This window comes from Thalassophryne amazonica, chromosome 8, assembly GCF_902500255.1.
Source record: "Thalassophryne amazonica chromosome 8, fThaAma1.1, whole genome shotgun sequence".
NCBI classification, from domain to species: Eukaryota; Metazoa; Chordata; class Actinopteri; order Batrachoidiformes; family Batrachoididae; genus Thalassophryne; species Thalassophryne amazonica.
Window position 1 is genome coordinate 32,453,688 of NC_047110.1, and position 25,486 is coordinate 32,479,173.

A 25,486-nucleotide genomic window follows, 5' to 3' on the forward strand; every position below is an offset into this window, starting at 1 on the left:
TATATTTGTAAATTCTTGTGAGAATGCTACTAGAGGAGTGATTTTGAATAAGGAAAATTGGTTTGCAGTCACTGTAATTTATTGTTTGGAATAGCCCCAGATTGCATCTCAGAGCTTCTCAAATTAAAACATTTTCTGGGGGGGAATGCCCCAGACTCCTCTAGTAATTTTGGCTTCCAGCTTTTTTCATGTCACTGTTACAGAGACATGCAGAGAATCACGTGCAGGTATCCTGAATCTATATAGACCTATTTGTTCAACAGGGTTACAGTTAGTGTAAGTATGGCCATGTTACTAGACATTCCCCTTAACATGCAAGCCCTGAAATTTTTTTAAGACTACGGTTTCACCCGCAACCCGATCCTGGATAAGTGGTTGAAGATGTATGTAATAGGAAACACAAATGCAGATATCATCAACTAATACGTGTATCTGTTACAAATATGAATGATTAATTTTGTGTGTTGAACAGCAGTGACTGCTACAGATTAATGGTTACTAACCTCCTGCCTCCTCCTCCTCCTTTATTTGCATGTTACTGCTGCAAATAAGTATTTCAACACCTGCCAATTAGCAAAAATTCTGGCCCTCAGAGACCTGTTAGTCCACCTCTAAAAAGTCCACCTCCACTGCACTTATTATTCCAAATTAGAAGCACCTGTTTGAGGTGGTTAGCTGCATAAAGACACCTGTCCACCCCACACAATCAGTAAGACCCCAGCTACTAACATGGCTAAGACCAAAGAGCTGTCCAAAGACACCAGAGACAAAATTGTACGAGGTCTGTCAATAAAGTAACGGTCCTTTTTATTTTTTTCAAAAACTATATCGATTTCATTCACATGTTTTTACGTCAGACATGCTTGAACCCTCGTGCACATGTGTGAGTTTTTCCACGCCTGTCGGTTACGTCATTCGCCTGTGAGCACGCCTTGGGAAGGAGTAGTCCCGCCCCCTCGTCGGATTTTCATTGTCTGGAAATGGTGGAATGAAAAGGACTTTTTTTCCATCAGAATTTTTTCAGAAGCTGTTAGAGACTGGCAGCTGGAAACCATTCGAAAAATTTATCTGGCTTTCGGTGAAAATTTTACGGGCTTCACAGAGAATAAGGACTGTTACTACAGCTTTAAGGACCCCTTTAAGGACGCTCGGCACGTCGCGCTCCGAGCTGCGACGATGCGGCACAAGCCAACGGACCAATTCTAAACGGATGGCTCTGTGGATACGAGACCGTCGTGTGCTCTTTCTCTGGTTATCACAAGAGCTGCACATCAGCCATTTTCCGGCAGATTTCACTTTTAGCAAGAGATTTTGTCATGGGAAGCCGCGCGGAGGCTTCGCGCGTAAAGACCAATTCGCTTTGGAAGCGAGACAACGGAACACCTCCGTTTCGGCGTGTCAGAGGACAAGTTTGGACATGTCCAGCTCTCCACAATTTCTCTGATACTCACTGGACTGGTAAGCATTGAAAGCCGAGATAGGCATGTCCAAACTTGTGGCCATCGACAGGCCGAAACGACCAGAACATTTCCACAGTGAACGCTGTGTTGATCCGGGACGTTGTCTGACTATCAGAAAAATTGTGGAAGAGTTGGACATCAGCACTTTTGTGGCACATTCCACTGTTACAGGAGATTTTGGAATGAAAGTCGTGCGAAGGAATTCGCACGTCAGGACAGAGCCGCAATGGCGCACAACAAAAAACACGTCCGTGTTGGAAACTATTCTGAAGATTCAGACGGCTTTCGGTGGCTTTTCAGTCGAGTGAGTATCCGAGAAATTGTGTAACAGCTGGGCATGTCACAACTTGTCCTGTGAGACTTCCAACACGGACATGCTTTTTGTTGTGCACCATTGCGGCTCCGTCCCGCCACGCAAATTCCTCCGCACGTCTTTCATTACAAAATCTCCTGTAACAGTGGAATGTGCTGCAAAAGTGCTGATGTCCACCTCTTGGTGGTAGTCAGATGACGTCCCGGATCAAAACAGCGTTCACTTTGGAAATGATCTGGTCATTTCAGCCTGTCGATGGCCGCTCGGAGCGCGGTGCGCCCTCCGCCGCTGTGGGCTGTCTTTAATCCGGTTGTAATGCTACTTAATTTGTGTGACGCCCAGAGTATCCTCACCAAAAGCCGTCTGAATCTTCCGAATGGTTTCCACCTGGCTGTCTCTCACAGTTTCTGGAAAAATTTGATTCAGCGCTGCTCCAATCGCTCAGCCATTTCCCTGACAATGAAAATCCGATGAGGGGGGTGGACCAGTGCTCATTCAAAGCCTGCCCACAGGCGAATGACGCAACCGACAGGTGTGAAAAAACTCACGCATGCGCATGAAGGTTCAAGCTTGGCTGATGCAAGCGCACATGATTCAAATCCATATCATTTTAAAAAAAAATAAAAAGGTTGGATAGTTTTCTAACAGACCTCGTATATCGTTTAAAAAAATGTCACTTTCATGCAATTCCAAAAAGCCTTATTTCAAAAAAGTGGAATGGAAACACTTTTTTTCACTATTACAGAGTCACATGGCCCTCTACTGTACGTGTGGACAAAGTAAAATACAGAGAGCTTGTTAAACATGATAAGAGATGATGCTACAGCAATATTGTATTATGAACAACGAAATGATAGTATTTTGTGGGACTTAGCATTCTGTTGCCATTAATGTTGTAATTAGAGTTCTTGTGAGAACACAGGACCCGGTGTTGCAGACCGAGCGGTCTGCCCCTAAAAATTGGTCTGTGTTTTGCCTCTGCGCATGCGTCATTTCTGACCACAGCAGCACGTCTGAGATGGAGTCTCTTCACCCAAAGCAGTTAAATGGATTAATGGGATTATTAACCATCAGATGATAAAGGTAAAACCTCTTAAACCATTCTAAAGTCAGTTTTAAGCAGAAACGAGGCGAAATTCCGTGACGCTTTGAAATGTCCGATGTGCAGTGAACGCGTTAGCTAGCAGTTCTTTTAGCCGCGGCACTCTGATCGCTTCTGCTGTCTTTAATGATGAAATAATGCTGAATTTATGTGGAAATGATTGTTGTATAAAAGCTTCAGCTATCTGTTGCTGAGATAGATGATGACTGGAGTGCAGTTTGAAGCAGAAACGAGGTGTTAATTTATGAACCGCGTCATCAGGGGGGACCGATTTAGGGGGAACTGGAAACACCGTCGCTTCACTATTCTGCTTGGTCAACATTCTGAAAATATTAATCCTTAGCTGCAGCTGGTGATTTCTCTTGTGTTATCTCAAGCAGGTAGTGGGCTACAGCAATTCATTTGAAGATGAGGGGAGCCATCAATTTCCATCCATTTTTTTTTTTTTTTTTTGGGTGGTGGGGAGGGATTTCTGGATTTTGCTCCAAGCAGTAATGAAATTCCATGGCCTAGTTTTGAGGAAGGAACGCTTCAGCATGTGTTCCAAGTCAGAACATGTCATACCTTGCTGTTGTTACATCCTTCTCTTTCTCTCTGCCATACACGTGGCCAATAGATTTTTACAAGCATGAGTTGTCAGGTATGAAGAAGGAAGCACTGGGCTCTGCTTTGAACAGGCTTTAGGCTATACTCTGTAATTCATGCGCAAACAAACTATTGTATATGTACATTGCATGAATCAAATCCATGTTTGCAAGGTTTTACTGAGTCCATCATAATGACAAACAGTCTTTGATTCAAGCTCAAATTGATTTGCAGTTCTGCTCAAAATTCACATACCCTAGCAGAATGTTTTGAGTTTCTGGCCATTTTTCAGAGAATATGAATGATAACACAAGAACATTTTTTCACTCATGGTTGTGGTTCTTATGTACATTGACAATAAATGGCTTCACACAACCACTAACCATGAGTGAAACAAAAGTTGTGTTATCATTCATATTCTCTGAGAAATGGTAAAGAAAAAAAAGAAGAAAAATTCTGCCAGTGTATTTAAACTGTAATTATTCTCAAGGTCGGCCATCCGGGCATTTAACCTCAAGTGGCATTTTTTTCTTGGTGAAAACATCGCCGAGCTCATTACAAATGCATGTAATTTGGTCACTTTTCAAAGGGGTCAGACTCGTCAATAAAGTCAATTTGTTATGTTTCGGACGCGGTCGGAGCACCGACCCAGCGTTTGAAAGGACCCAGCATAAAATAAGCAGAGCACGGTTCAAAGGATAACAGAATTTAATAAACATAACAGTGAGATGCAGTGCTAAACAACTAAAAAGTCTGCGGTCTGGTGAGGTGGAAACACGGCGCGCTCTTAACAGCGCAAACGGTCCGGAGCCACAGCAGTTCGGACCCAGGGACCCCGCCGACACCCCCCAGGTGGCCGCGACAAACCAAGTCTGTGAAGAAAGAAAACATGAGGTGAGTCCAACTCCACACAGAGAGACACAACTCAAAGGTGCATGCAGTCAGCAAACACTTCCTGGCTTAAATCTATACATCAGCTTCTCACCCTGCAGGCACGGAACAACTCAGTTCAAATCTCCACTGCAGCAGAAGCTGATTAGACAATTAGCATAACGTGACAGCTCAATAACACAAGGTGTGAGGGACACCAAATCCACTGTCATTACTTCATAAAAGTCACCAAAACCAAATTACCTCAGGAAGTGTGCTGAAGAGCGTGAGACCTCACCCAATCCTCCTTCACAGACTGTGGCGTCAAACCTGGAGCGGTCTCTGCGTCCGTGATGGTGAGATTGTTCCCCTGACGTCGATCTCACACGTCTGCTCACAAGGTCGAGTCTCTGGCAATCACACACTGTGCATTCAAGGTTTAAATGCAGCAATCTCTGATTAAGACAAAATACAACACAGCTGTGAGACCTGATGACCTGCATGTGAAAACAAGCCTCAGGTGTTCAGGTTGAGGTCCTAATGCTCAGCCACTCAGTCCTGAATGCATTACACCTGGTGGGAGAAACAGAAAACAAAAACCAAGCCAGCCAAACACCCCAGCCCACAACAGTACCCCACCCTCACGGGAAGCCTCCCGGCGACCACACGGACCTGGGCCAGAAAAAACAAAGCCCCCCTCCAGGGACCATGGCTGGAATGTTGGCTGGGAACAAAAAACACCTCCTGCAGCTTCAGTTTCGGCTCCTTGTGCTGACGATCCAGCTGGGAAAGGCCCGTCTCCAGGAGCTGTGCGTTACTGTGCTCTGACGACAGCTCCATCATCAGCTGCTCCACCTGCAATGTTAATTTCTTCATGCAGTCATTGATCATCTCAGTGTTGAGCCTCTCCAGCTCTTCCCTCAGCTAGATAACGCACGCTTCCAGCCGCCTCTTCTCTGTCAACAGGGAACTCCGTGCCGAGACCATCACTCTCATCCTGGAGCTCATCCTTTCCCACCCTGAGCCTGTCTGCAGCAGACTGCTCCGCAGCCGACACTCCAGTGCAGAGACATCCTTTGTTGACTTTAATGGTCTTGCCCTCTGTTTCATTTAGCAAACCTGTTAGAGTCTCCACCTTTGCGTTCATTCCTGTCGACTCTTGCTTTAGTGTTCACTTTGCATAATTTTGGCCAGGAGTTCTTGAACCTGTGCACATCAGCCTTCTTCCAACTGTGTGTTAAAGTCTGCTTAGTCATAAAAAAAAAAAAGACAACACAAACAACCATACCAACCCCCCCTCCCAGAGGACCGTCCCATCAAACCCCGGGAAGAGGAGAAAAGAAAAAACACAACCCAAACTTAAGCTTGCAAACAAAAAAATGCTAACACCCCCCCCCCCCCCCCCCGGGACGACATGTAGGGACCAACACCCCCCAGAGGACATCCCGCCAGCTCCAGGAGTAATAACCACAGCCGAGGTCCCGCTGGGATCCAAAGTCACCCACGGGGACTCCCAGCGCCTCCCAGAGGACCGTTCCATCAAACCCCAGGAGACGCCCCCCCCTCATGACTAACAGACCCAGCCCCGGCCGTCTATGGCTAGATGGACCCACCGCCCTTTCCCCCCCAGAGGACACCACAGTCACACCCTGAGGGCGGAAACTGGGGGGGGGAAAAAAAACATACAAACAAAACAACCCCAACCCCACCCCCTCAGCGCAGTGGAAACTGGAAGTACGTCCAGTGTCACCAACCACGACTATACCCCAAACGTCAACTGGGAGGAGTGGAACAGCGGTAATGGCGTACGGCACAAGACGGCGCCACCCCTCCGACTTTTAAACCAGCCACCAGCTGCGGTATATCCACTGCCCCAAACCTCAGCTACGCAGAGAGGTGGAACAGGGAATCAACAAAAAAAAACACCCCTTCATTTCAGGTTATCTTGGTGTATAAATGTCTCAGTTTGAGGCAATGATACGGTCAGCTGGCCGTTAGAAGCAAGTTAGAGAAAATAAAACGGCTGATTTCAATAAAACAGCATACAGCCGTTAGTCATCGATTAGTTGCTAAATAACTTGTTTTACCGCAAATGTTTCATGTCTTCCATATAATCAACCGAGCTTTGCTTTGAATCTTACACCAATGAAGGGGTGCTTCAAGCTGCTGCTTGTTGGTTTCGTTTATTTTGCTTTATCTTAATTTTTCTCCACTAAAACCCTAAAGAGCATATGTCCTGTGAGGAATAGTTACCTTTTTTTTTATGTTAAACTGACCTGTTATAGTCTTCTGAAACAGTGATAAATGTATTTATGCTAATGCCGATACTAACACGTTAGCATGTCTATGGCGTTTTCTGTGGTAAAGTTAGCATTAAGCCTGCTGGCATTCAGCATGTTGTGCATTTGTTTTCTGTATAATAATTAATGGCCTCAGTGTTTGTTGTCGTAAAAGAGTCACGTGTATTACAAATGATAATATTTTTTTAATTTATTTTATTTATATATTAATAATAACAGCAACAATAATAATAGTAATAATAACTAATAATGCTAAAATACAATTGTAGAGACAGGATATGAGTCACATGTGTCATTGTGAATGACCACATAGTTTACAAGTTATACAGAGAATGTTGCACATATGAGTCAGACTACAGTTTTTGATTTAGGTTTTATGGTTAACTGGTTATGCTAATTGCTCATTTGCAGCAACAAAAATACCTCTTTTTTCACCATATATTTTATAACATTTATATATTTCAGTGTTGTTTTATGGCAACTCAGCACTTTGATAAAGCAATGTCATTTGAAATAATTATTTTTGTTCTTTATTAGAAACTGTTTTATTCTTTATTATTTTATATTTCAACAACCAAGGGACATTTGATGATTTGTTGATTTTCAAGTATTTTAAGTTTTCAAATAATGTTCTGTTGTTAAATAAAGTGATGGAAGGAGAGAAAAATTGTTTCCCTGGCACATTTTTAAAAAATTCCACGCTAATCCGATTAATCGTGTCGAAACCCCATCAGATTCATCGATGATCCAAATAATCATTTGTTGCAGCCCTACTTGAGAATACCTATGTATTGTATGTATGTATTTGTATTTAATACCTATCATGTCTATAACATTAATTAATTATTTCAGGAATGCAATAAGACAGGTCTTTGGAAGAGTTTTTATGATGTGAAATATGTTGACGCTAGCTGGAGAAATATTTGGGATTATTCAACAAAGTTAGAAGAAGTAATGACATTTGGCACCAGTCTTTCCCTTTTTTGGCACAAACTGAATGTAGTCAGTGTCCTGTCATCTAAAGGCTTTGCTGAGGGGATCTTAGTGAATCTGTTGTCAAACAGGGTTTTTCTTTTTTTTTTTATGATTTGTACACTGTGTCCTTGTATGTAATCTGCATGAATGGCAATGTCAAATAGTTGCTAAACATAACCACTGTGCTTATCTTAGATTTGCCAAATATTTTTTCACTTTCTTTGCCACAAAAATCTTCAGCTGTGTTCCATGTCTGCAGGGAAACATGGGCGTGTTTGTGTTGTTTGTGGTTAGCAGTGCAGCAGTGAAGTCACTGAATAATACTGGATGTACTTTGACATGTCAACCCACTGCTGTTTCACTTCCAAATGCACTCAGAGCTGAGTGGAAGGTCAAAAAAGACATCGCAAAGGGAGTGATCACATCAGCCGCAAAGAAAAGTGAAGTGTGTCAAACTTCATCATACAATCGCGCTTTTTGTGGCACAATGACTTTCCTTTTGTTGTGCTTTTGTACATTAAGCTGTCACATAAATCCAAAAATATTGTAAGTTTTGTCGCATTTTTGTTTTGTTTGGGAGATATTCACACGCATCACAATGCAACTGTATGCAAGCCCGGTGTGTGTGTGCAATACGTTGTCTGAGTTACACTGACACAGTACTATATTACACTAAGGTACAACCGCATGTCATCGTGGAGTAAGTGAGTCAAATGACAAGTGTCCAAAAGAAAGATCTAAGCCAACCAGCTTGTTTATTTTGAATATTCCATGAGTGATCGTAGGTTCCCTGTAGTGTTTTACAAATAGGCCAGAATTAACTTCGAGGGCCAGATTGAAAAAAAGGGAAACATGACTTAATTATATGTACATCATTGCACATGATCACATGTTTCTCAATTGGAAACATAAGAAAATTATGTTATTTGGACACATTCTAATTAAATGTAACCAATCTATACATATTTAAATCACGTAAATCCAACAGACATTTTTTTTTTTTTTAAGAACAGACTGTGAAGAGTCTTTAGTGAAGGGTGATCTTTTTTCCAAAGTGGCATTAATCTGGAGGAATGGATTACTGAGCTGTTTGGGAGCAACAGTTCTATTTCAAAACAAGATAAAATTAGATGTGCTTGTCCTAATAATGGAGCGGAAATGTTTGGATTCTCAGAGAAGCAACTCCTTTTGGAGATAAGATTGTTCCTGTTTGCTGTTGGACAACTACAGGGAATTGAGAAAGGTCATTAAAATAATTTACGATGACATGAACATCATCAACTCGCACGATATACAAACATGAATGTCTTGAAGGTGGATATGTGTTTTCAGATTTTAGATTTGAACCAGCTGATGTTAGATAAATCAGAGGTGGGACAAAGTCACCATCAAGTCCCAAGTCAAGTCTCATAATGACCACCAATTGTTTGCAAGCTGACTTGAGACTTGACTTGGGACTTGTAGATTGATGACTTGAGATTGACTTGACAGTGACTTTGTCCCACCTCTGGATAAAAGTTCCAACAAAACACTCTGATGGGATACTTATGGAAATGCTTATGCTAACATTTAGTACACAGTAGCATGAAAAAAAGATATGGGTAACTGTAGGCTTTCAGATATAACATAAAGTCGTTATAGGCTTCAGTGGCATTGCAGCATGTAACTTTTGTCAATAACTTACATGTAACATAAACAGGGATTAAAGTTCTCTATCGCGACGCTATTTCCGTCAGTTGGTCTGCAAGGCTCGATGCAAGATATAAAATTTACCGCATTCAAAATGTTCAAAAATGGACTTTTAGAATAATGTCTATGTTTTTTTGTTTGTTCTTTTTTTTTCTCTTGGCAGTCCCTGTCCCTTTGTGTACTGTCTGCACTCTGTGGGATGGGCGGCGTGGGGGGGGGGGCAGTGTGTTTGAGTGTCTCACAGTGCCGCAGTGATAACACAGTGAGCAAAGATTAAAGTTATACAAACACATTTTTTAACCTTTCTTTTTCAGAGTCTGCTCTGAGTGTCTCTCTGAGTGTCCTTGTGGTTAAACTTAAAACACAGCTGCAGACCCACAACACATTAACAACAAACACTAACACTCCCCCCACCCCCCAATACAAAAATATAAAATCTAAAATTCTCTTTCTGAGGACGGCATGATGTAAAATGCGCTCATAAAACCTTCTTACCTCTCAGTCAGGTTGCACTTTCCACATAAATACACAATTTCTTGATTGTTCCTACTCAGAGACAGCAAACTAGGGGCAAATCCAGACAGAAAGAGGGTGTTGTTACGACGTAAAAAAAAAAAAAAAATCATAGATGAAACAGGTTTGGTCGTACAATGTGTGGTGTGCAGCCACATGGCACAGTCAACACACCACACACAAACAGATTTCACACACGAATATTCCCAGGTCAGACGGGAAATCTTGGAAAACCTCTTGAGATTAAACACAAGTTCGGAGTAAATGAACACGGTGGATGAGGAAGAAGGAATGGTGATAGTTTGTGGACTATTTCTAACTGAGGAAAACACAATAAAAAAGAAAAAGAAAAGGCACTGGTTAAATGAGTGGAGACAGCGCGAGTACCAAATTTTCTGATGCGCCATGCCAGCTATTTTGATTTTGGATTCCCCTCCATGCTTCCGTCACCTCTCTTTCTGATTGGATACATGTCACATTCAACAGGATGCGTGTTCGTTAAGATTATCTTTAGAGTCATCATGATCATTGGGGCGTCCTAAGATTGTCAGAAGGGGAAGATTGGTTTGAAATTGGCATAATTATCTTGCTGTGTGAACCAGGCATAAGGTTCGTGGGAAAGCTAGAGTCTATCCCAACGGTCATTGGACAAGAGGCGGGGTACAGGGCGCCACTCCATTGCAGGCTCACATATAGATAGACAAATACATTCACACCTATGGTTAATTTAAAGTTTCCACTTCACCTAACCTGCATGTCTTTGGGAGTGGGAGGAAGTCGGAGGGAACGATGCACGTGGAGAACATACAAACTCCACAGATAAAGGACTTGGGCACAGTTTCATGAAGCAGTCAAAACTTTTAGTCAATTACGGTTAATCGCCCAACATTATCCATCTAATCACCATTTCACACTGATGGCTAAACATGTAGATTACCTGTCATACGTTAGTTGACAATTTTCATGGGTATAACGGCCTCACGGGTGCCTTCGTCAAGAAATGCCTCCAGTGCGCGAGAGTTTTGTTTATGTCCAGGTTGGTTGTTATCATGGATTATCCAGCCGTTGTTTCATACGAGGTCTGTTAGAAAAGTATCCGACCTTTTAATTTTTTTCAAAAACCTGATGGATTTGAATCACGTGTGCTTGCATGAGGAAACCTTGAACCTTCGTGCGCATGTGTGAATTTTTTCACGCCTGTCGATTGCGTCATTTGCTTGTAAGCAGCCTTTGTGTGAGGATGGGTGGAGTCTCTCGTTGTTTTTTCTTTGCAAGGAAATGGCGGAACGACTGGAGCAGCGCGACTGCATCAAATTCTGCCAGAAACCGGGCGACAGCCAGGTGGAAACCATTCGGATTATTCAGACGGCTTTCGGTGACGATCCTATGGGCATCACACAGATTAAGGAGCAGTACAACCGGTTTAAAGACGGCCACACAACAGTGGAGAGCGCACCACGCTCCAGTCGGCCATCAACATGCTGAAATGATCAGATCATTCCAAAGTGAACGCTGTGGTGATGTTGGACCATCGTGTGACTATCCGAGAAATTGCGGAAGAGGTGGACATCAGCACTTTTTCGGCACATTCCACTGTGACAGAAGATTTTGCCATGAAAAGAGTTGCAGCAATTTCTCGGATAGTCACACGACTGAAAAGCCACCGAAAGCCGTCTGAATCTTCCGAATGGTGGACGAGGTGGGCATGTCATAACATGCCCCGTGAGACTTCAACACGAAGGTGCTCTTGCTGCGCCATCAGCTTCGTGCCGATGAATTTCGCTGCAGCTCTTTTCATGGCAAAATCTTCTGAAAGGTTTCGGAAACAATCCAAGTCCTCTCTCAGTGGCCACGGAGCTCTGCGGTTGCGGTCAACATCCACATCAAAACAGCGAGCGTAGTCTCTGGACCTGTTACCAGATTTGGCGCAGCTCCGCACAGCAGAGAGGGGGCGGTGTGAGTGGCCCTCTGCTGCGTTTACCGAGCCCACAGACTCAGTAAGCGCATCGGAGGCAGTGAAAGCAATCGTGGTGATGCCGACCGGTGCTGCGACCGGCCCGCCTGATAAGGACACAGAACACAATGCGCTGTTAAAAAAAAGCATGCAAAATTGCACAAAAAAAAATCTGCTTAACTGTGAGGCCGCGAAAGGTGAACCGCGTTTTTGCAAGGGACCACTGTAATCGATAGCTGCAGCCCTATTCTTGAGTGTTGGTGGTACATGATAGCCGCCATTGTTGAGGTAAGACACTGAAGTTTTACAGAGTAAAATAAGATTAGTCTCCTCTGTACCAGGCTAAAAACCTTAGTCGGGTAACAAGAAACTTTAGCTGACTAAGCACTTTGTGCAACGACTAACGTCAAAAAAATAGTCAACTAAGTGAGTTTATTTGACTAAACAACATTAGACTCCTTTATGAAATCGGTCCCTGGTGGAAAGCGATTCCACAACCTTCTTGCTGTGATGTAACAGTATTAACCACTAAGCCACCTTGCTTTAAAAATAAATAAGTGAATCATGAAAAAATCATGAATTAAAACGTATTAAAGTCCAAGCATGTCCAAACATTTCCATGTCACTGTATCTGGGTGCAGTTCACTGACAATTCAAATCTTCAGTGTCGTTGAAAAACGATATTTGCACATTCACTTTCATTTGGGTGTAAATTGACCATCACTATAATCAGGGGTGCACATAACTGGTACTCATTGTGCTCATGTGTGCTAAACATCACTGATGCACAGCAGAGGGAAACACTTTTCCTACAATCTGTCATTGCTATCCTCTTATGAAGTGCTTCCCTCGTGTTTTCTGCTACACATAATTTTTAGCACACACAAGCACCATGAGCACCAATTATGTGCAGCCCTGACTATAATTTGCATCAAGGTGATGCAAACCACCATTTAATGTGGGCGCTACATTGAATTTTTAAAAAAAAATCACATTTAGATAGGATTTGCCCACAAGTAATACACAAATGTGAGTGACATATTAAGTTGTACTGATTGCAAAATCTATTGGAAGGAGAACTTTCTTGGCACAAAAAGAAACATTCTTAGTTTTTTTTTATACAGCTCAACTATTATCCAAAACCAACACATTGTGTGCATTACCTAATATATTGGCGTAATTTTAATGTTATGTTAGAGGTTTTGCTAAATACATGTTGGGAAACGGCAAACTGTTCAGAAAGTTAGGCAATCTTCAGTTTCAGATAAACAGACCTGGTCAGCTCTTCAATACACAGGTTAAACCAAGCAATTTCTTTCAGCTTCTACCTTTATGCTCGGGGTCACCACAACAATCTCGATATGGATCTGAATGTTGATTTGGCACATACTTTACATCGCTTCCCCTTTCTGGCACAACTCTATATTACATGTAGAATGGGCATGGGTGGTCTTGAACTGTCAACCTTCTATTTTGGAAGAGTAGGTACCAAGGTAAGGCCTCTGTACCTAGTCTCATAAATGGCAAGGCAAAACTTTTTGCTATAAAGTTTGTCTCTAATTCTTCACTGAAATATATGTCCTTTCTGTCTTTCCTGCATGAACTGGTAACGTTCTCAGTATCATCAAAATCTCTGCTTGTGACATAGCGATGCTCATCCAGAACCTTCACCCTAACAAGGCAACTGGTCGAGATGAAATTCCAGTTGTGGTTCTGAAAAACCTTTCTCCAGTTATGGCTAAATTCTTTAACCTGTGCCTGAAAGAGAGATGCTTCCCAAAGACCTGGAAAATATCATGTTTGTCCTGTCTTCAAGAATGCTAGTGAACATTTTGACCCATCCCAGTACCTTCTCTGCGTCATAAGCAAACTCGATCTCCTCAGTGGTTTACACCTCCAAGGTGGTTTTCCTTCTGTAAAGTCTGCTGTCGACGTTTTAGCTGCTATCATGCACAGGATTAGCAAATCTCTCGATTGTGGGCAAATGACCAGGGCTATAGCACTTGACATCTTTAAAGCTTTCGATGGAGTTTGGCACAGAGGACTCCGGCACAAAGCAGCTAGTTGTGGCATCTCGGGGAATGCCCTTGCTACTATCAAGTCTTTCCACACTGGTAGATCCTTGAAGGTTGGTGAGTGGTCAGACCTCTGAGTCTCATAATAATGCAGGTGTTCCACAGGGATCTCTTCTTGTACCTACCTTCTTCCTGATACTACACAGTTGTGTTCAAAATAATAGTAATGTGTTTAAAAAGTCAGTAAAGCTCAAAATCTTTAAAATAACTTTTATTGTCATACACACAAATGCATTGGGAACACGGCACATTGTATTCCAAATTAAAACATGAACACATTAAAACAAAAAACAATAAGTTTATCAAATTTATTACTTTACAGAAAGTGAAGAAAAAGGAAGGCTGTTCAATAAATAAATAAAAGCAGCTGTCTGCATTTTTCTTTATAAAGTCAAACATTTACTGTATAAACTGAAAAATGCTTGAAGATTTATCTTTCCTGTGAATCAATGAACTCGTATTTAGCTGTACAACCACTGTTTCTGAGAACTGCTTCACATCTGTATTGCATGCAGTCAACCAACGTCTGGCACCAGTGAACAAGTATTCCAGTCCAGGAAGATTGAACTACGAGGTCTATTAGAAAAGTATCCGACCTTATTATTTTTTTTAAAAAACATATGGATTTGAATCACGTGATTGCGTCAGACAAGCTTGAACCCACGTGCGCATGCGTGAGTTTTTTCATGCCTGTCGGTTGCGTCATTCGCCTGTGAGCAGGCTTTGTGTGAGCACTGGTCCACCCTCTCGGCGGATTTTTATTGCGAATAAATGTCTGAACGATTTGGAGCTTTGCTGCATCAATTTTTTTCCAGAAACTGTGAGAGACCTCCAGGTGGACACCGTTCGAAAAATTAATATGGCTTTCAGGGACGATTTTATGGGGATTAAACAGATTAAGGAGTGTTACTGCCGCTTTAAGGACTGCCCACAACTCCTGAGAGCGCGGCGCGCTCCCAGCCCCCATCGACAGGCTGACACCCCGCTGAAACAACCAGATCATTTCCAACGTGAAGGCTTTGTTGATCCGGGACCTCGTCTGACTTTCACAAAAAGGCAGAAGATGTGGACATCAGCACTTTTTCCGGCACATTCCACCGTTACAGGACTTTTTTTCATGGAAAGAAAAGCAGAGGGACGCGCCACGGTGCCGTTCATTACGCGGGACAAAACCACCTCGGTGTTGGTCTCTCAGGACAGCTTTCAGGTGGATTTCAGATGGATTCCGGTTGCTTTCCAGTCGTGTGAATATCCGATTGTGATTGTGCATGAGCTGGATATGCCAGAACATGTCCTGTGAGGCTTCATCACAGCGTTTTAATCTGTTTAATCCCCATAAATCGTCCCTGAAAGCCATATTAATTTTTCGAACGGTGTCCACCTGGAGGTCTCTCACAGTTTCTGGAAAACAATTGATGCAGCAAAGCTCCAAATCGTTCAGATATTTATTCGCAATAAAAATCCGCTGAGAGGGGTGGACCACACCTCACTCAAAGCCAGCTCACAGGCTAATGATGCAACCGACAGGCATGAAAAAACTCACGCATGCGCACGAGGGTTCAAGCTTGTCTGACGCAATCACACGTGATTCAAATCCATATGGTTTTTTTTTTTAAATAAGGTCGGATACTTTTCTAATAGACCTCGTACATTTGACAGTTCCTCTGAATTTCTTGGTTTTGCCCCGGAAACAGCATTTTTGAAACAAACTATTGTACTATGGTTCATAATTCTGCTGCATGACTTATACCAAATCAGAATTAATTTATTCAAATATTTTGAACGTTTTGGATTTTGGACAAATGTAAAACTTTTTTTTTTAAATCATACTACTGGATTATGCTTAAACAGCTTTTCAGTCTTTTAAGCGTTCAGTGTATGTCAGTGAATCTTGGTAACCTTTAAAATTCACGGTGGAATACAATAGGTGTATAATGTGTAGGCACATTATAACAAAGGCAAAATTAATATTTAACTATTAACAGCAAGTAATGCATCAAACCCTTTCATGCCTCACATCATGTTGTGAAAGTGTAGGAACACGGACCCACAATAGGGGGCGTAAAAGAACGGGCAATGGATAAGCCAAACAGTAACAATTTAATGTTGTAAATTGTGCACAACGGAATACAGACAACAACCAGTTTGGAACTACAGTCAGTTACGTTGGGTGACGTGTGGGCAGGCTTGAGGATAGGAGACGCCCGTCCAGAACCGAACCGGATCCCACACGGCCCTCACCGCCAACGGATCTGAAGAACACCGGAGCCGCCAAGTCCTGGGTCCCCAGGTAGTCACCGTCTCCAGCTGTCAGACCTGGTACTGCTGGCAGAGAACAGAAACAGTACAGGTGAGTGTGAGTACGCACACTCAGTAATCCCACAGTCTGTGTTCTTTTGGGAGGGAGCACCTCCACCTCCAGTCACACACTCGTGCAGCTCCTGTCTAACCACTTATCTGGTTGGGGTGTGAAGCGAAGCCGTCGCTGATCACACCAAACGCCAATCCCACAGATAAGGCAACACCCACAGGAAAACGGCTGCAAAGAAGTTCAGACTATTAGTCAGTGTTTTCGGTTTAGCAGAGAAAATTACCTCCAAGGTAGCTGATTTCTCGGCGAGGAGGTGGAGTTGCAGTCCGGCCTTTATGATGATGGTGACGAGTTGAATGAGTGACAGCTGGTGCTGATGATGAGTGACAGCTGTCACTCCCAGTGGCTCCGGCGCCCTCTTGTGCTTGAAGCCCACACTCCAAGCAGGGCACCATCTGGTGGTGGTGGGCCAGCAGTACCTCCTCTTCAGCGGCCCACACAACACATCATAATGTTTTGCAGTGGCAACTCTGAGAAACCATCTGAAACACACACACACCATACATGTTTTAATTAGTACTGTCAGGAGATTAAAAAATAATTAATTGATTACAAGGTCTGTGATGAGTTAATCTCAATTAATCACATTTAATTGCATGTATAACACCCACAGATCTCTGTGTGTTTGGGGCATTTTGTAATCTGCAGTAAAATTAGAGGATCTGGGTTATTTCTGTTTCATATGCCACAGAGAGGGGATGCTCCACTGGTCCTAACTTCTTTGTTATTTGATGGTGTATATTACAACCCCAAATTGATTTTAAAGTTTCATTCAAGATTCAAACAACTTTACTGATCCCTAAAAGGGCATATCACACCCAATTACCTCAGACAAAAAAACAAATACATCAATTAATCCACAATTATTACTAGGTGAACGTAATAATGGCACACATCAGAATTAAAACACTGCACATATACATTTGATTGTTGTTTATGTACGCTAAACTTTAAGACAGTCTGTCATCTGAATTGAGGCATTGTCAGTGTGGGGTGGCCACAGCATTCTCCCGTGCAGCCACGAGCTTGGGGGAGAGGTGAAGTTCACTGTAACCCTAACCAGGACTAGTGGACCCTAGAACTAAGACTAGTGTACCCTAGGACTAGTGGATCCTAGTACTAGTGGGAAGTTCCCCACAGGGGTGTTACGCAAGCTGTGATGTAAATTGATCTTAATTCAAGAGAATGTCTGTAAAAACACTCATAGAATTGTGGGAGTTTGGAGATGTTAAAGATGATTTTGCACAACTGGACTCCTTTTAAGAGCTGTAGCTTTTAATAGCAATAGCTCAGTGGTAGAGTGAGCGTCTTATGACTGAAGGGTCAGCAGTTCGAATCTGGCTCCCAACCAGTCAAAAATCTGCATATTGCTGTTGTGTCTTTGGACAAGACACTTAACCCACCTTGCCTGTGTATGAATGAGGTTGTGGTTGGAGGGGCCGTAGGTGCAGAATGGCAGCCACGCTTCCGTCAGTTTGCCCCAAGGCAGCTGTGGCTACACTAGTAGTTTACCACCACCAATGTGTGAATGTTCGAGTGAATGAATTGTAAAGTAAGTTGGGTTTCTTGAAAAGCACTCTGTAAATTCAAGTCATTATTATTATTATCTTATTTGATCCAAGACCATTTCATATTTTAATCTGTCCATTGAACATTATAATCTGGATGAAAAACATGAATCAAACATTTTTAATCGGTTTTATGCCTGTTCGAGTTCCGTGACGATAATTAATGATTGTTAAGGGCCCCGTCACACATAGTGTGAATTTGGTTGAATTGTGAATGAAGCAGGAATCATATGCAATACGTGTAAATTTGTAGCCTTGAACAGTTGTAGCAACAGGTGTACGTCTCGTAAACCTGTTGCTACAACTATTTGCTCAAACCAGTGGCCTAAAGACAGAGTGTGCGTTGTGAGAGCCCATCAAACCCTCTCGCACCAGGTGTTGGCCAAATTCCAGCTGACATGCATGATCATCTAAAGCCGTGTTCACACCAGGCATGATACGAGCGACAGCAGCGACATGTTGCCATGTAATCACTATGGAAGGACGTGTTGTGGCGCCAAGCCACAAAGCGCGGCGCGATGGATGTGAATGAAGTGACGCGAGTGAAGCGATTTTGAGCGATTGGCGCATTTGTAGCACAATATTGCGTCGCATCATGTCGCATTGCCCTCCTCCCCAAGTTGAAAAATCTGAACTTTTTCGTCTTGTCGCGCCGCGATGACCAATCGGGGACTGAATATGTAGTGACGTGGAGATGTCTGGAGATTGACTGAGTTGGATGTGAACATGTCCTGTCTCTGGTAGCCAACCTGTGAGCAGTACTTATGTCCCTTTTGTCCTTTATTTCACAATTATGACAGAGTTTTGGGGAAGAGCGAGCTGCAGCCCCACAGGATGCTGAACGGACAGGGGTGTGTCCACTCACAGCCGCAGCTGTAAAGATCTCTGCTCCTGGACGTCCCAGCTGGAGGACATGTTCCATGTTTGGAAGGACATGAACTTACAACATTCCTCCATGAGGCGTGTGTCTCTGCCTGCTGTCCTCACTTGGAAATATATAAAACATCTTTCACCTCTGTGCCGGGCTGCAGCAACCGCACAGTACACCTCGTCCATCTCTTGTTGATTTCAGGCATTTTTCAGCACCATTTACAGGCCAGCGATGGCAGCACAGTGGTAAACTTTCTGGCTAGCAATCAGCGCTTTTGGAAAGTGCAGGTTTGGCATGTATGGTTTTTTTTTTTTTCCCCCCCACAGCAGCTGCACAATGTTGGCATACAACTAAAGACCAAAAAGGCCAAAGACAACTTCTGGTTATGCCACTTTGATTAATATCAAGTTGTCATAATCAAGACAACCCAAAACATATCAACTTGTCATTACAAAAACCGAATGACACTTAATGACAGCAGTCATAAACATTTATGACATTGACACAATGTTTATGACACATTCATGACTGTGTCATGTAATAGTTATGACAGTTATATCACTAATATGACGATACCTTCAAGTAAAGTGTTACCAAAACTTCACACAATGAAGATGTGCATGACGGGAAACAATTTTGTCCATAACATGTTTCAACAGACATTTTGGGCACTTCAGTACAGAGATTGATAAATTTGGTAATTTAGGCATTGATGGGGGTCTTATTTGTTAGTACAAAGAAACTCCTAGAGTAGAAATGTTGTATTTAATGACTGTGCCCTGCAGTGACCCTCCAGTGTCCTCTCCGGGCAACACTATGGGAACAGGGTATTTCACAGATGCATGAGTTCATTTGCCCACAGGGCTATGGTCACAGGTAATCTTGACCATCCATTTCCTTTTACACACCCAAAACCAATCTCAAAGCCAAATCTTTTCTGTTATATTTAACCCATCTACAAACCTTTCCTCCTCTCCTTTCCCGTCTCTGAGTTTCACCTCCTACCTCCTCCGAATCCCCTGTGGAGTATGAAGAGCTTCTTGGCACAGAGCTGTCACATGATGAGATAGTTCAAGTCTCTCGGCGTCCAAAGCTATAAAACAAGACAAGCAGTGCAGTCTGATTGGATAAACAAGTCTGATGATTTTCCAGACCTGTGGTTACACATCACAGTGCACATGGGAAAACAAGGCATAACATCTTGTGGGAAAAGGGGATTGTTTTTTGAATATTAGGAAACCAACAAAGCTTTGGTTATCGTTCTGTCACAGTGGTCCTTTTTATACATCACACAATGCTACTTTCATCAATAGCTTGAGCTGAAAGGAAGAGCACAGTGAGGTTCTTTAGTGATGTCATTTGATCCAAAAACCATTAATCGAACGCTCCTTTAGTCCTCTCCCCTCTCGCCGAAACCAGCACGAGCCCATTTGCTTCATGTCCTGCAGACATACTCTGTGGCTGATGCACATTCCCTCCTCATGTGGAAAACAGAATACATGAATGTAGGTCAGCACCACAGACTGTAGTCCACACGCCTCCTCACTGGAACACACTGGAGGTGCCATTCGTGCTTTCCCAGACTCCTGCCAAGAATTCTGCACAAAAACCCAAAGCGATGTGAACGCACAGATACCAGCGACGGATAAGACCCGTACATGGCATCGAAAGTAGCGACCAGTCCAAACTAGTCTTGCGAGCAGGTTTATCTACAGTTTGAGTCTGCTGATGTCTGCGTCCTGGATTTGAGTGAGGGCAGTGTGCGATTGAGACATACTTTGCTTATCTGATTGGAAATCCAGCCTGGCAACATGCCGGACAGGAGCTGTGTTCTGCTACTTCTCAGGTGACATCATGGCTAGTCTTGGTGAACGTAGTTCCAACTTGTTCTCATCCCTGTGAAGTCAGATGTTCAGTATGCAAAGAAACAAAAAGTAATTGTGTTGGCATGCTCCCCGCGTCTACCTATAAAGTACACAGCTGTACACTAGTTAAATTCTGGGGAAAAATTTACAATGTTGGTCTTTTAGCATTAAGCTCCAAGATACCAGCATAACCGCTTTTAATAAAAACTGAAAACTGTGGCAGTTTGTTAATATAGCAGCTCATAATGCTGACTTAGTGAGATTTTAATGCTTCATTTCAATTTGAGCTTTGCATTAACAATGAGATTCATTGGAGTTTTTATTTTGATAATTTTATCAGAAGTAAATTTTTACAACTTCTCAGATTTTCTCTACATGATCTTAACAGAAGATTGAAAATACAGTTTACAGTTTGTGACATTAAGCACATACAGTAGTGTTCAGAATAGTAGTAGTGCTGTGTGACTAAAAAGATTAATCCAGGTTTTGAGTATATTTCTTATTGTTACATGGGAAACAAGGTACCAGTAGATTCAGTAGATTCTCACAAATCCAACAAGACCAAGCATTCATGATATGCACACTCTTAAGGCTATGAAATTGGGCTATTAGCAAAAAAAAAAAGTAGAAAAGGGGATGTTCACAATAAAAGTAGCATCTGCTGTTGACGCTACAAACTTTCAAATTTCATAGCCTTAAGAGTGTGCATATCATGAATGCTTGGTCTTGTTGGATTTGTGAGAATCTACTGAATCTACTGGTACCTTGTTTCCCATGTAACAATAAGAAATATACTCAAAACCTGGATTAATCTTTTTAGTCACATAGCACTACGATTATTCTGAACACTACTGTAAATGGGGATGTGGTGGTCTGAAGGCTAGAGAAGTTTGTGATCAGAAAGTCATGGATTCAGTTCCCTGATCAGACAGGAAAATCACTTAGGTCCCTTTGACAAAGGTCCTTAATCCTGAAGTTGCTTCCAATGTGCAGTTGAGTGGCACCCTGACATCTGTGTGGTGTGGTGTGTGTGTGTGTGTGTGTGTGTGTGTGTGTGGTGTGTGTGTGTGTGTGTGTGGGTGTGGTGTGTGTGGTGTGTGTGTGTGGTGTGTGTGTGTGTGTGTGTTGTCTTTGGAAAGGGCTTTGAGCATCTGCATCACATTGAAAAGCACCATACTAGAAATGCAGTTTATTATATCAGTTATTGTTATTTATGCATTTTCTTAGCCAAAACAGATTACTGTCAGACTGTAAACCTATTCCAGTTTATATTTCACTGTTAGTATGTTGCCCGTGGGGATCCACGGGCTCTACACAGTAAAATCACCAGTGTAAAATTAACACTGTCAGTGTTACATCAAGTAATCACATTTTAGCCTGTTTTATGGCATTTAGTCAACCTGTAATATATCTGTAAATTATTAATTACTTCGCAGGAAGTCTGCTTTCTCACTTCTTGACCTGCACAGGTTTACCCACAACCTTCTGACCTGTGGGTCAGCCACTAGAACAGAGACATCAACTAACCTTCTTCTGTTTTTTTCTTAAATCAGGTGCCTTTGCTAAGGTGAAGGAGAGCCAGCGGATGACTGATGAAGGAAAGATGGACCAGAGCGAGGCCGACGGCATTCGGAAACGCTGCCGGACGGTGGGCTTTGCCCTTCAGGCAGAGATGAGCCACTTCCATCAGCAGCGAGAGGTGGACTTCAAAGACATGATGCAGGCCTACCTCAGGGAGCAGATAGCCTTTTACCAGCGCGTTGTCCAGCAACTGGAGCGCACGCTGCGCATGTATGAAACTCTGTAGATGCATCAGATCACTGCTTGGACCAAGATGCCAAAAAAAAAAAAGAACAAGGACAAAGAACGTATAGTGACATTCTGACTCTTACTGTGGCATTTTAAATGGTCACCTTGAGTATGAACATGAAAGGACAAACAAAGGAAGCATATCATGACTTGGATGACACGTGAAGCGGGTGACATTATCGTTCACATCGTCTTTTAGACCTACTGTACCTTTTATTTCAGAAAAGCACGTCACTTGCGTAGGTACAAATTACATAGTTAGGGCAATTAATTTAAGTTGCTTGAAACATTCAAGTAAAAATATAGTTTTCTGTAGTTGGAAGTCATTGGACAAAAAAGGTTTTATTATGAAATTGTCCCCTTCATTCAAACATCATGCACTTTGGCATGTTCATTTGTAGAAAGTAAAGTGATAATTTCATTCCCGATGTCCTGTTAACATTCCAGATATTTTATCATTTAGTGGCCATTAATGTTCAGTTTTGTGTTTTGTCTGAATGTTAAATGATTGTCCAAACAAATGCACCATGTAGAAACAGGGGAGATTCACCCTGCGTCGGCTCTCGATGCCTCTGCTCGCTCAGGTGTTTTTTGCTTCATTCTGCTTCCCTTTACATCACATTCCTTTGGTTAGCGAGCAATGCTAGCTCGTGTAAACGTTGCACCATTTGAAGGTTTGACTGATACCATGTAATTCAGTTAGGTTGCCTCATTTTATTTCTTATTTCTGTGCAGGAAATGCCTCTTAGGGGCAGAGATTTTGGGATGATGGGATGTTGTTTTTTTTAAAGTGGACAATTTGTCTGTAATGTGAGTTTCAGAAGACAGATCTTTGATGGAATAACTTGTTGAGACAGGTTTGCACGTTATATATACGTGTGTGTGTGTGTGGGTGAGTCAAATGAGTCAACTACTGTATGATTCCCTTCTCTAAGACATTTATATGTAGCAATACTGTGTGTTTGTTGTCGTAGATTATTCAGGAGATATAAAAAATAAAAATCCATTCTGTAACCAGACTCATCATGTAGCTTGAGTAAAAAAAAAAAGGCCAGTTTTATTTAATGTGTATCATTTTACAGTCACAACTAATGTGCATATGAAATTCTTGAATGTACTGAGCAAAACATCCAAATCAATTTAAATTTATTAGTTTATATAGCACCAAATCACAACAAAGCTGCCTCGAGGTGCTTCACACAAGTAAGGTCTAGCCTTTCCAACCCCCAGAGTAAGCACACAGGCGACAGTGGTAAGGAAAAACTCCCTCCGATGATTTGTGGAAGAAACCTCAAGCAGACCAGACTCAAAGGGGTGACCCACTGTTTAGGCCATTCTAACAAAAAGGTTTACAATACAGAACACAACACAAGAACAATTGACGAGAGTCCATGCAGGCGTTCAGTCCACCGTATGTTCCTGTAGCACAGTCCATTCCGCGTCCATTGCAGAAATCATCTAATTCAACACGTGGATCCAGCCGCATCTCTGACAGAGAGAAAAAGAAAACAGAATAAGTCCGCTAGAAAAACTACACTTAAGGTATAATTTGTCAGCATTAAGCAACAGGAAAGCAAAAGAAATACTAAGGTGTTCGCCAGCCACTAGCCCTAAGCTTCACTAACAGACCCAGACTTTAGATAAAGTTGAGGCTGAGACCTGCTCCATTTACTAATAAAATGAATTTAAAATCATAGGAAGCGTAGTTCCATACTATGCCAGTATGCTAGCCATACGAAAGGGAGAATAAATGCATCTTAACTCTAGCCTTGAAAGTCTCTACAGAATCAGCCTTTTATTCATGCAGGGAGATCATTCCACGAAACAGGTGCACGATAAGTGAAGGCTTAGTGGCCCGCAGACTTTTTATTCACCCTCAGAACACAAAGTAGCCTTGCGCCCCGAGAACACAGAGCTCGTGCTGCTACGTAGGGCTTGACTGGGTTAACTAAGTAGGGAGGTGCTAGTCCATGAATAATTTGATAGATTAATAGCAGAACCTTAAAATCTGATCTCACACAATAATTATTCAACACAACAACAATAAAAATATGCCAGTATATTTTGTAAGGTAAATTACATGACTTCTGCATGTAGTGGGACTGGGGCTATGAAGAACTTTTCTTCTTTGGGCCAAGAAAGTACTCGGCAGATTTGCAATGTGTACAAATTACTGGTTCACTTACATTTGTTTTTCTTTTGTCCACCAATGCTTTTGAAATTTGATGAATATATTTACAGTTCACATTAACAGTTAGCAGTTTGCATCATATTGAAACAAATTCTCATGATGGTACCGTTCCGTCCAACTGAAAAAGACAGGAAAGTTATCATTGTCTTTGATGGCAGATGACAGTGGATTTCTGTCTGTGTTTCCACTGTTTAGAGTCCATAGAGTCGATACAATTACACTGAAACATTACAACCAAATCCGCCCCAAACACCTCTGACATCACTTGCTACTGCTATGTGAACTAGAAGAGATCACGATGGCTGACTTAGTTGATCAACAAAAATGCTTTGGACTCTGTCTTCCACTGGGCACAAACCAAAACAGTGTAAATAAGTGTTATTTGGTGTTTGCTTCAGATGCAGTTGTGGTTTTCACACCCATGTCATCTAAATAAAGAGTAGAATTGTGCTAATCTGTGCTTCCATGAGCGTTCTAGTCTAAAAAACAATGTGTAGTCAGTTGCAGCTGGCTGCAGAGTGCGACGTCTAAAGCGCAGTGCAGTGTGTTTCTAATATTTAATGGGCACAACAACCGGATGTACTTTACATAAGTGGGTTCATGACCTACATACACTGCACTTGTTATAAATAACAAAATGAATTGAAACAACCACTACATAAAAGTAAACACTAGGGTGTCATAGATCACAAAACGATCCGTTCGAATCAGATTACGGCTTTTAATTCATAGATGGGATCAATATGTTACAAAAAGGCAAGTTTGCCTTCCATTTTAAAAAATATCCTAAAATGCAGTCAATGATTTTTTTATTTTTTTTTTGTGGCTGACTCACATTATTTTGTGATGGTATGTGTTTTGTTGTTACCCCCCCCCCCCCCCCCCCCCACACACAAATTATTCAGGTGTGATCCTAACACATCCGTTGTAGCAGACGAACGGTCTACCCCCTAAAAATCGGTCCGCCTTTTGCAT

General features: G+C 42.3%; 1 protein-coding gene across 1 annotated transcript in view; it reads left to right on the plus strand.

Annotated features, from left to right (window-relative positions):
- Positions 1 to 23,334, plus strand: part of snx33 (sorting nexin 33) — a 71,451-nt gene extending 48,117 nt beyond the window's left edge. Inside the window, exon 2 of the mRNA XM_034175981.1 lies at positions 22,065 to 23,334. Within this exon, the coding sequence (XP_034031872.1) occupies positions 22,065 to 22,318 (254 nt within the window). The 3' untranslated portion in view covers positions 22,319 to 23,334. The remainder of the gene's footprint in view (positions 1 to 22,064) is intronic.
- The last annotated feature ends 2,152 nt before the right edge of the window (positions 23,335 to 25,486 follow it).